Raw genomic sequence first — 12972 nt, forward strand, 5'->3', positions numbered from 1 at the left:
ATAGAGAATATGGAAATGTTGTACTTTTGCGAATTGAGCTTGTTCAGTCTTTTGCTCTGCACGTCCAATGTGCTTTGTAACTGAGGTCCACAGTTCAGCAATATAAGTGTAAATTCAAATTCCCAATGCACATTTTAAGTGTAAGAGGCAGGGACTCAGAATTACTTGTCCAGTATAAAACATATAGGGCCTGATTTATTATGGATCGCAACTGCAACAGCCTACACAGATCGGCCGATGGAGCATACTGCGCATGCAGCGTTACCATTACGATCGTACTGCGATCACTTACGCTGATACGAAGCCATCGCAGATCGAGGGACGGGACGTCAGAGATTGGGGGTGGTGACCGGGGAGTGGTTCTATAAACGCAGGCGTGCCTGTCTGTTTTAACGCCGTTTCCTGTGTGTGTATAAATTAGCCACTGCAACGGCATACACAGCTTGAGTACTCACTGCGTGCAATGACAGTTGCAATTTCCGAGTAAGGTCACACCTGTTGAATTGTTGCGTGAGCGGCCGATGTTACTCGATGGTACCGATGTATACGCAGGACCGCGAGGCCTTACGGATGTGAGATAGCGGTAGTGGGCGTCTCTATGCTGATTTTGCATTTGCAAACATTGACATATTTTCGCAGAAGATCTGCGTGCGTAAACACAGCTGCGATCCCAATAGCGATCCATATTGAATCTGGCCCATAGGCCATTGTCATGTGAAAAAAATAGGTAATTGTCTCTCACCGTGTGTCTTGTGGTCACAGAGCCCAGGCTGCTAAGCCCTGCCTCTTGTTCTTTGACGAGTTTGACTCTATTGCACCGCGGCGAGGCCATGATAATACAGGTGTTACTGACAGAGTGGTCAACCAGATGCTGACACAACTGGATGGGGTGGAAGGATTGAAAGGTAAGAGCATTATTACAGAATGGGGTGCTGGCTGCACTTTCCATAACGGGTGTCTTTATATTGGGTAATCATTGTTTCATAATCTGCTGGTAGGAGTATATGTCCTGGCAGCCACCAGCCGTCCGGATTTGATCGATCCAGCCCTGCTCAGACCTGGACGCTTGGATGAGAGTCTCTACTGTCCACCGCCAGACCAGGTCAGCAAGCAATGCTTGGAAAAATGTTGAGAAGCATGTTGTAAATTATATTAATAATTTGCCAATTTTGACATTGTACAAGATTACATATATATAATATAAAATATACAGCCAGGTGCATAAATATTGGGACATTGACAGAATTTTCATATTTTGGCCTCTATTCACCACCACAATGGCTTTGAAATGAAACAAACAAGATTTGCTTTAACTGTAGACTTTCAGATTTAATTTGAGGGTAATTACATCCAAATCAGGTTAACGGTGTAGGAATTACAACGGTTTCTATATGTGCCTCCCACTTTTTAAGGGGCCAAAAGTAATGGGACTATCAACTCAAAAGCTATTTCATGGACAGGTGTGGGCTATTCCCTCGTTATTTCATTATCAATTAATCAGGTAAAAGGTCTGGAGTTGATTCTACGTGTGACATTTGCATTTGGAATAAGTTGCTGTCAACTCTCAATATAAGATCCAAAGAGCTGTTACTATCAGTGAAGCAAGCCATCATTAGGCTGAAAAATCAAAACAAACCCATCAGAGAGATGGCAAAAACATTAGGTGTGGCCAAATCAACTGTTTGGAACATTTTTAAAAAGAAAGAACGCACCAGAGAGCTCAGCAACACCAAAAGACCCGGAAGACCACGGAAAACAACTGTGGTGGATGACAGAAGAATTATTTCCCTGGTGAAGAAAAACCCCTTCACAACAGTTGGCCAATTCAAGAGAAGACTTTACAAGAGTGAATATAGAGGGTTCACCACAAGATGTAAACCATTGGTGAGCCTCAAAAACAGGAAGACCAGATTAGAGTTTGCCAAACAACATCTAATAAAGCCGTTACAGTTCTGGAACAACATCCTATGGACAGATGAGACAAAGATCAGCTTGTACCAGAGTGATGGGAAGAGAAGAGTATGGAGAAGGAAAAGAACTGCTCATGATCCAAAACATACCACCTCATCAGTGAAGCATGGTGGTGGTAGTGTCATGGCGTGGGCATGTATGGCTGCCAGTGGAACTGGTTCCCTTGTATTTATTGATGATGTGACTGCTGACAAAAGCAGCAGAATTAATTCTGAAGTGCTTCGGGCAATATTATATGCTCATATTCAGTCAAATGCTTCAGAACTCATTGGACGGCGCTTCACCGTGCAGATGGACAATGACCCGAAGCATACTGCAAAAGCAACCAAAGAGTTTTTTTTTAAGGCTAAAAAGTGCAATGGCCAAGTCAATCCCCTGACCTGAATCCGATTGAGCATGCATTTCACTTGATGAAGACAAAACTGAAGGGAAAATGCCCCAAGAACAAGCAGGAACTGAAGACATTTGCAGTAGAGGCCTGGCAGAGCATCACCAGGGATGAAACCCAGCGTCTGGTGATGTCTATGCGTTCCAGACTTCAGGCTCTAATTGCTGCAAAGGTTTTGCAACAAAGTATTAAAAAGTGAAAGTTAGATTTAGGATTGTTTTAGTTTGTCCCATTACTTTTGGCCCCTTAAAAAGTGGGAGGCACATATAGAAACCGTTGTAATTCCTACACCGTTCACCTGATTTGGATGTAATTACCCGAAAGTCTGCAGTTAAAGCAAATCTTGTTTGTTTCATTTCAAAGTCATTGTGGTGGTGAACAGAGGCCAAAATATGAAAAGAGCAAACACTATTTTAACTCTCACATTTTCCACCACCATAGCCAATGACAGTAAGTGGGGAAGTATCCATCTGTAAGTGTTAAGAAACAGTCTGATTGCAATTGGGGAGGTCTGAGGCTGAGCATGTGGGGAGGTCAGAGGGGCATTTATGGGGCATGAGGGGATGTTTAATGGCATGTGGAGAGGTCTGATAGCATTTAAGAGGCTTGTGGGGAGGTCAAAATATGATTGGACCCAGAAATAGCGAAGTAGCACCCCAATTCTCATCTTTTACATAATTGCACCATCACAGCCACACAGAGGGTTGTCTACTGTCCCAGGATTCCATGAGAATGCCCAGAAATTTGGTAGTTCCCCAGAAATCCTGGAAGAGTAGGAAAGGATGCTGTAATGCTTGACCATAACAGTGACTTCACTCTAATGAGCAGTCTGCTTCTCTAGCTAGGAAAGCGAAGCGTTTCATCCATGACATGTGACACTACCGTTAGGCCTCCCAGCTTACTTCTCCAGCTAGCAAAGCGCAGCTTTTCATCTATGACATGTAACACTACCGTTAGGCCTCCCAGCTTACTTCTCCAGCTAGGAAAGTGCAGCTTTTCATCTATGACATGTGACACTACCGTTAGGCCTCCCAGCTTACTTCTCCAGCTAGCAAAGCGCAGCGTTTCATCTATGACATGTGACTCTACCGTTAGACCTCCCAGCTTTCTTCTCCAGCTAGCAAAGCGCAGCGTTTCATCTATGACATGTGACTCTACCGTTAGGCCTCCCAGCTTACTTCTCCAGCTAGGAAAGTGCAGCTTTTCATCTATGACATGTGACACTACCGTTAGGCCTCCCAGCTTACTTCTCCAGCTAGCAAAGCGCAGCGTTTCATCTATGACATGTGACTCTACCGTTAGGCCTCCCAGCTTACTTCTCCAGCTAGGAAAGCGCAGCGTTTCATCTATGACATGTGACTCTACCGTTAGACCTCCCAGCTTTCTTCTCCAGCTAGCAAAGCGCAGCGTTTCATCTATGACATGTGACTCTACCGTTAGGCCTCCCAGCTTACTTCTCCAGCTAGGAAAGTGCAGCTTTTCATCTATGACATGTGACACTACCGTTAGGCCTCCCAGCTTACTTCTCCAGCTAGCAAAGCGCAGCGTTTCATCTATGACATGTGACTCTACCGTTAGGCCTCCCAGCTTACTTCTCCAGCTAGGAAAGCGCAGCGTTTCATCTATGACATGTGACACTACTATTAGGCCTCCCAGCTAGGAAAGTGCAGCGTTTCATCGATGACGTGTGACACTACCATTAGGCCTCCCAGCTTACTTCTCCAGCTAGCAAAGCGCAGCGTTTCATCTATGACATGTGACACTACTATTAGGCCTCCCAGCTAGGAAAGTGCAGCGTTTCATCGATGACGTGTGACACTACCATTAGGCCTCCCAGCTTACTTCTCCAGCTAGGAAAGCGCAGCGTTTCATCTATGACATGTGACACTACTATTAGGCCTCCCAGCTAGGAAAGTGCAGCGTTTCATCGATGACGTGTGACACTACCATTAGGCCTCCCAGCTTACTTCTCCAGCTAGGAAAGCGCAGCGTTTCATCTATGACATGTGACACTACCGTTAGGCCTCCCAGCTAGGAAAGTGCAGCGTTTCATCGATGACATGTGACACTACCGTTAGGCCTCCCAGCTTACTTCTCCAGCTAGGAAAGTGCAGCGTTTCATCGATGACATGTGACACTACCGTTAGGCCTCCCAGCTAGGAAAGTGCAGCGTTTCATCGATGACATGTGACACTACCGTTAGGCCTCCCAGCTAGGAAAGTGCAGCGTTTCATCGATGACATGTGACACTACCGTTAGGCCTCCCAGCTTACTTCTAAAGCTAGGAAAGCGCAGCGTTTCATCTATGACATGTGACACTACCGTTAGGCCTCCCAGCTAGGAAAGCGCAGCGTTTCATCTAGGGAAGTGACTTTGTACGCAGATGAGAAGGCAGCAGTGGCCGTCCCTATCCTCTGGTAAGCTTTGGAACTATTTAGCATATTTTTGCAGCTGCGGTCTGTGCGAAATCACAGCTGCGATTGCATCTCCATCTCTGAATCAGGCCCAAAATCGGGTATGTGATGTGATTAAGATTCATATGTGTTATTTACCTTGGAATGTTACAGAATGGATTTAAAATATCTGTGTTTTTATAGGCTCTTCTGAAGGTTTTGTGTTTTCATTTTTATACAGGTGTCTCGATATGAAATCCTTAAAGGTCTCAGTCATCTCATGCTGTTAGACGACGATTTGGACTTCCAGAATATTGCCAGTTTGACAGAGAACTTCACAGGGGCAGATCTGAAAGCCTTATTGTATAATGCTCAGCTGGAGGCTATTCACTCTCGCCTAGCACCAAGCCCTCCACAAGTATGACCATTCAATTGTTCTCTATCATTATTCATTAAACTACATTCTTAACCTATGCTTTGGCTGGAGTGCAGATTATAGAGGTTGTACTACTTAACTAGTTATACCATCCCAATGCTGAATGGGTTCCAACACAATTGTATAAAGGGACTGGGCTGTAGGATGGGAAGGGCAGAACTTTAGGTGTTGCACATGGTTTCCGCAGCTATTCAATTGTTTGTCACTGTTTCTCGGTTAACACAAAACTGTCAGACTTTTATTTTTTTTATTAATATTTGTCTTTCAATTACTGCTGTGAACTGGTAATTCTGCTTTGTACACAGAAGTCCTGGTGGGGAAGTTCTGGTCATTACTTTATTGGTTTCATCTCCATTTGAGTACAAATAACAGTGAGACTGTAGGAATGTGCACTTGTACCATTATATAAGATAGGGGTTTGTTAGACTTGGGAAAGCAGAAGATATGTTTATATTTGGCTATTAATCATTTCAGGATAATGGGTCTGGACCTGACAGTGATGCTAGTTTATCATCAATGATATTCCTGAACCACAGCAGTACATCCGATGAGTCAGGGGGAGAGCCGGACAGTGTCCTGGACCAGTCTCTTACTTCTCTGGATATGATCAAAATTCCTCCAGAGGATTCCAAAACCAACATATGGCGACTCTATTTCGGTAGCTCCAATGAGTCAGACCTGGGGAATGGCAGCTCAGATCAGGTACTTCCCACATTTTATTATGTATTCTTCCCAATAAACAAACCCACCGGTGGGTTGTTCTATGGTAAGCTTGTAAACAATGATGTCTTTCACACTGTGTTCACATTGGCCGGTGGAAATGTTGGAAGGTATGTATAATCATCCATTAAAATGTTTTTATTTTATAATTAATAAATTATAATTTTTTGTAATGTTAATATATTGTATATATATATGGTATACAGTCACCATGTCGACACACAGTGTAAACAGTTACAATTTTGACGTTGCATCTGCAATATGAAATGTACACATTCGGCAGAATGCCGACATTAGAGTTAGGCTGCAGGATAGGAGGGTTAGAGTTAGGCTGCAGGAGAGGAGGGTTAGGCTGGAGGAGGAGAGGGTTATTTTACAGGATGAGGGTTAGGCTGCAGGAAGGGAGAATTAGGCTGCAGGAGGGGAGGGTTAGGCTGCAGGAGGGGAGGGTTAGGCTGCGGGAGGGTAGGGTTAGACTGCAGGAGGGGAGGGTTAGGGTTAGACTGCAGGAGGGGAGGGTTAGGCTGCAGGAGGGAGGGTTAGGGTTAGACTGCAGGAGGGGTGGGTTAGGCTGCAGGAGGGGAGGGTTAGGCTGCGGGAGGGTAGGGTTAGACTGCAGGAGGGGAGGGTTAGGGTTAGACTGCAGGAGGGGAGGGTTAGGCTGCAGGAGGGGAGGGTTAGGGTTAGACTGCAGGAGGGGAGGGTTAGGCTGCAGGAGGGGAGGGTTAGGCTGCAAGAGGAGAGGGTTAGGCTGCAGGAGGAGAGGGTTAGGCTGCAGGAAGGGAGAATTAGGCTGCAAGAGGGGAGGGTTAGGCTGCAGGAGGAGAGGGTTAGGCTGCAGGAGTAGAGGGTTAAGCTGCAGGAAGGGAGAATTAGGCTGCAAGAGGGGAGGGTTAGGCGGGAGGAGAGTAGGGTTAGGCTCTGCAGGAGGGGAGGGTTAGGCTCTGCAGAAGGGGAGGGTAAGGCTCTGCAGGAGGGGAGGGTTAGGCTGCAGGAGGGGAGGGTTAGGCTACAGGAGGGGAGGGTTAGGCACTAGGGAAAAGGTTAGGGTTAGACTGCGGATGGAGGGATAGGGTTAGGCTATCGGGTACGTGAAGCCACTGCACCACCGAGCGCAGTTTTGTCGACATTCTAATCATGTTGACGTTTCATCAGTGTCAACATGATAAATGTTGACAAAACATACCCAACCCTAATTTATTGTAAGTCAATTTATCACCAAAACCAGAATTTCTGTGACTGGCTGCTACATTTGTGGATGTAGTAAAAGTCAATCAATATTCTTAGAGGTTACATTCCACACATTAGGAATCACAGCGTCCTAACTGGCTGCGTCCTTACTGGCTGCGTCCTTACTGGCTGCATCCTAACTGGCTGCGTCCTTACTGGCTGCATCCTAACTGGCTGCATTCTTACTGGCTGCTATCTTAACTGGCTGCGTCCTTATTGGCTGATCGAGTGTTTGCACCAGCTATATATTTCTCCATTTTATTATTTCCTCTTGGTGATCGGTATGTTTTAGTTCTTTTTGTCTAGTTTATCTAATAAGTCTTACTATCCAAATACATTTTTGCTTTTTGGGCATGATAGAAAAGATATAACACAATGGGCCTGATCCTGAGTGGCACGCGAGTCGCAATGCGCACTGCTCTCGCGGGTTTCAGCATACTACGCATGCAATTCATGGGCAGAGCGATCCGGCCGCGCACAGAGTGAAGTGTCTGCTCTCATATCCTCCATGAAGGTGCGTTTGCGCAGTCTGCTAATAAGTGCGAGAAGTGTCCACTTTTGAACTTGCGTACGACTCGGAATCAGGCCCTGTGTGTCACCTACAAAGCGAGCAAAGCAATCTCATTGATTACAGCTATACACTGATTAGCAGCACAAATCAATCCCAGCACAATGTATATGGATTAGCAAGATTGCAACTCCTTACTCCTCCTGCAAGGTGCACAACACATTGGCCTTCTGTTCTGTGCACAAAGATCAAAGTGTGAGGACTTGTGAAGATAAAGAGTCATATCGCTACCTACTTGCACATTTGTACCTTCTCCGCAAATATGTGACATCCTGCCAATATCTCCCACACAACACAATCTTGTGTTAGCTATGTAGGTTTGCCAGCACACAACTGCAACTGGAGACCATACATAAAAGGAAGTCTATAACCCACTGAGGTTAACCCATCATCCAGGGGGTATCCGGTCGACTAGTCGACATTATTAAGGTCGGCACATTCGACATGGTCATTAAATCAACCATCCATATGTAGAATGTTTTTAGGTTGACATGGTTAAATGGTCGATACATTCAAAATGTTGACATTTAACATGTCGACATGTTTTTTTTATGACGGTTAGCTTAAGCTAAGATAACAAAATACGTGTCGACATTTTTGTGCCAACATGTCAATATCAAGTAGTGGTCTATTACATATTGTTGCTGTCTGGCTATATAATTGGGATCTGCGATTGCGGCAGTGGGCGGCTTTTGCCCTCAGATGCCTCCTGCGGCATTAGCATATTTTTGCATCACTGCTGTATCTAAAGACACTGCAGCGATGCAAATAGCATCCCTCTATGAATCAGGGCCATAGGCACTTAGTATTTGGGATGAATGCAGAATATCCTTGTTTACTTTCTGCCAAGTGTCAATATAGGGAAGATCACTACAGCATTAAACTGGTCCTTGTTGACACTACTTATTGTAATGGCACCAAGCACATATCTTCCTAGGTGTTATGCTGGGTACACATTGGCCGATCAATTGATCAACCAATATATCTGCTGGATGTCGGCCAGTGTGTACAGGCGATATGCCTGTGAACGACGTCGTTCACAGACATATCGCATTGGCTGTGCTGCATAGCCGATGGACAGATATGTCTGCAGACTGCCCGTACACATACAGCCGCGGGGAGGGGGGCGGGACGGACCCACCGGGACCCATGGGCAGAAGCAGATGATGACCGTTCAGTGTGTATGAACGACCATCTGTATAGTGTGTACCCAGCATTACTATTGGGGCGTCCTAATACAGGCAGCACACCCAATCTCTCAGCCAGAAACTGTCACTCCTTACTTCCTTCTAGGTGCCAAATGCATTATAACAGTTATATCTGTCTGTCTTCGCTAATCATTTCTATTTTATATATCATGAGTAAAATAACAAGGTAAATATTCCTAATCCCAGCAACAAAAACATGATGGGAGCTCTAGTTATGATCAGAGTAACATTAATAACTGTTTTCTGAGGGACGGAGCCAATGTATGGTAAATATAAAGTGTAGGGGTCTATTTACTAAGCAGTGTTATTAAAAGTGAAGAGTGAAAAGGTGCCAGCCAATCAGATCCCAACTGTCATCTCACAGGCTGTGTTTGAAAAATGACAGTTGGGAGCTGATTGGCTGGTACCTTATCACTTTTCACTTCTCCTAACACTGCTTAGTAAATAGATCCCTTAGTATTTTATAATACTTTGTGAAACATTTCAATTTATAAAATCGACTTTGGTATAATGTATCTACTAGAAATCCTAATCAAAAATGTATAATTTTATGTCTAAGTGATCTCAATTGAATAGGAATATAGATCTCCGTATGGTGGAGGTTGGAAAGTCTTAACCTCCAGACTCGTTTCAGTGAAAGTCATGAGTAACAATTCTTCTGCGTTCCATTAGGCGTTACAATGTACACATACCTTTATGCCCAGTGTAACATGTCTACCTTCAATTGTCTTTACAGACCTGCCACAGCTTATCTGGAAGCAATTCCATTACACATGATTTCACTGGCTTGTCTGTAGGAGAATTAGTGCCTTCCCAACCTCTAGTGTTCATTACATCCTCAAAAGAAGATCAACAGGAGTTCTGTCTAAACGCTGAGATCACTGTTACCAACTACATGAATGTGGTATAACAACTTTCCAAATGCTTCTGTCCTCTCCCTTCCTCACGTCTGTCCCTTCTCGTACCGTGGATAACACACACACACACACACACACACAGTACTATACTGCAAACAGTCCCCATAATAGAGGATTGCCATACAGAGAATTTGAATGCAGAAAAACACACGTAGGAAGTGGAACATTTACCCTCACCCCAGGTAGTAGAACAGGAGATTAAGCTCAGTAACTTCTGCTGACATCCTTGAATAGAAGAATTTATCTGGTCTAGGTTGTGAGCCTTCAGATTAATGGGAGCCGATGTGGGGGAGGGAAGGTATGTCCGAATTTGTGCTACTTGGGGAAGAGATCTAGGTTGTGGGTTACAGTATTTTTTTTAATTGATGTTCAACTTTAACACTCAGGGCTCATTCACACATGCATAAAAATGCAAATTAATCAGGTTTTAGAAATGTCTGTGAATGGGTTGCCGCACATTTTTTTTTAAATTCGGATAATAATGCATCTTAAACATATTTGCATATACATAACATTACAGATGCGCATTAAGAAACAAACATGGGAATGTTTACCCATCATAATGTAAGTGCATCTTGTACAATGTGTTACAATACTCTTTATGGATGTGTGAAAGGGCTCTCAGGATGGTGGATCTAGCCTCAGGTTATGCATTGGTTTCAGCCCGATGTTATGTACAGGAACAGAATGTATGGACTGCCCTGAGGCATATAGTTTGTTTGTACTAATATTATTTGTAATTGGTGTACTAACCATATAATCAAACTGCTGTTTTAACCAACCCTTTGTAAGCACTTTCATTTACGTTGTGGTTCATCTCACGCACAAAAGCCTGGGATTATTGACGTAATCCTATCACAGAAATGTGCACAAGATTTGCTTCTTGCTCTCTCCTGTACCATGAATTAGAATGGAATTTCTCACATTGGACATGATTGCTGAGCAGAGCAAATATGGATATGTACAGTAGTATCACACAGTAGTAATTTGTATGTGAATTCAATCTAACGTTCCATTACTACTTTGTACTCCATTCAGTAAATTATCAGTAATTCTAAAAAATACAACAGCTCAGAATGTTGCATGACCCCCCCATCACCCTCCCAGATACAAATTCTAACTTTAAGAACTTAAAATGATAGTACGTGGGGATCATCCAAGTGCATGTCTTCAGATTTTGTTTGGGAGCAACATATGTAAATGGTCGTCTTGGTGTGTTTGCCGGTTTCTTCCTTGTGTAAGACTGGTGTCTGTGTGGCTATCGCATAGATTCTCAAGGGATATAGTACATTTTCTTGCTGTAGTTTGTAGTCTTACTTGATGAGTTGCTTCCTTGACAGTATGACATGTAGATGAAGGATACGATGATACTGCTCCTTCAGCAGCATATTTAGTATTGACGCCAGTAACCACCTGCAGTATTGGAAAAACAATAGCTGACTTGTTCAGATGCGTGCTCGATTCAAAGGAGCATTCTGCTGACCCCCTTGTTCTGCTATTTAAAGATGCATTTTCGGTTGATTTCTGAGATGTTTTCTACAGGGCGGACTATTCTGGAAGCTAGATTTTAAAAAAAAAGAAATAGCAGGAGCTTGTGAGCAGTAGTGCACATATGTCTGCAAGGGGAGGATAACACTCCTATATCATGAATGGTATTCACAGCGATTATATATTTAGAGAGAAATAAATAACCACATTAGAAAAAGCCATGAGGAACATTGGGCCTGTTTCAGATGTGGACGCACTTAAAAGATTAGGCGCAAGCGCACCATGTTTTACTTATGCGCATGCGTCCCGAATGGTTAACTCCATCGGGGGCAGATCAGAACTGCAGGGAGATCCATGCAGTTCCGATAGGCATTCCTGGGGAGTGACCGGGGGGGGGGATTATGGCTTGAGTTAGGGGTGTGCCGTCGGGGATTGCCTCAGAAGACTCATAGTGACCACCTCTGAATCAGGCCCATTGTTACCAAGAATATTATAATCCTAAACTGTAAATGTCGACTCTGAGCTCCCTCTATGGACACAGAAGTCCCTTTTGACTAACAGCTTAGTACATTATATATATATTTTTTGTTTTAGGTTAAAGTAAAATTAGTTCCATTTCTCTATGTCTTCTTTCCCCAGTCAGGAGGTGACCAATCTGTGAAGAAAATGTATTTGTGTAGATATATACTTCAAACCGGTTCTGTTTACATTTTACCATCCAGGAAGAAGCATCTCACAGCGAGGTACAATCTAAGAAGAAAATGTATGTTAGCCAACAGCACCTTATGACAGCACTTGGCAGCACAAGGCCCTCTATAAGTGCAGGAGACTGGAAGTTTTTTAATCATCTGTAAGTACTATGTTTCAAAGAAAAAAAAATGACTTTGGCAAATGGGCTTGTCTTAAGCAAATACATTGCACTATGAATATGGAAAGTGGATTAAATTGGTGTGTGCATTTAACAATACTCCTCTCCTATTTCTAGCTATGAAAAGTTCCAAAATCCTAAGAAACCAAGTGGACAGACCTCCAAAGGTGGACAGAGAGTAACATTAGCCTAATACCTGCTACCATAATCTATCCTGCAAATTAAATGTCAGGAACCGTGAAATGTGTATAATTCAAACTTAATAAATGTGTTTATTTTTCACATTGTCTCTACTTCTTCATATGACCTTATTCAGCCGTGCACGCTACGTTGGCAGCGTATCACCCCCATAGTTTGGAAATCGGGAGGGGTGCATCACTATAAATATGCAGGAGTTATGCCACATTGTAGACCAAAAATCTTGATTCCCATAAACCTTTCTTGACAATATATGACTCGTTATATCAACATGCGATATATCACAAGTGCATCGGCGGGTGTGTATAGAAGACATGTATATATCCAACGTCATTTACAGACATATCAGGTCGCCCTACAGCAGTCGATGTCAATATAACTGAAAGACATATCGGTGCATCTGGCTGTGTGTGTGTCTGGTATCTCAACTGGGCAGGCAAATTTAAATGCCCTCCCAGTTGCGATGTCAGCCCAGACATACTGAGTGGCCGATTGGTAAGTTTGTATAGTTTAATATTTGCCACTCCGACGGTGGATCGGTCTATCGACCGATCCGTCGTCAAAGTGTGTAGCCAGCATTATGCAAA

At 43.7% G+C, this 12972-nt stretch overlaps 1 protein-coding gene across 3 annotated transcripts in view; it reads left to right on the forward strand.

The window, feature by feature from the left end:
* PEX1 (peroxisomal biogenesis factor 1) overlaps positions 1-12469 on the forward strand; it is a 66187-nt gene extending 53718 nt beyond the window's left edge. For 2 of the 3 annotated variants that reach the window (XM_088442229.1, XM_088442228.1), the window contains exons 18-24: positions 763-905; positions 999-1102; positions 4994-5170; positions 5663-5890; positions 9651-9818; positions 12042-12169; positions 12305-12469. In XM_088442229.1, the coding sequence (XP_088298355.1) occupies positions 763-905; positions 999-1102; positions 4994-5170; positions 5663-5890; positions 9651-9818; positions 12042-12169; positions 12305-12380 (1024 nt within the window). In that variant the 3' untranslated portion in view covers positions 12381-12469. The remainder of the gene's footprint in view (positions 1-762; positions 906-998; positions 1103-4993; positions 5171-5662; positions 5891-9650; positions 9819-12041; positions 12170-12304) is intronic. The other variant, XM_088442230.1, reaches the window with a different exon arrangement.
* Positions 12470-12972: the final 503 nt, after the last annotated feature.

Source organism: Taudactylus pleione, unplaced genomic scaffold (genome assembly GCF_031769625.1).
Source record: "Taudactylus pleione unplaced genomic scaffold, aTauple2 ptg000306l, whole genome shotgun sequence".
In the NCBI taxonomy this organism is placed as follows: domain Eukaryota; kingdom Metazoa; phylum Chordata; class Amphibia; order Anura; family Myobatrachidae; genus Taudactylus; species Taudactylus pleione.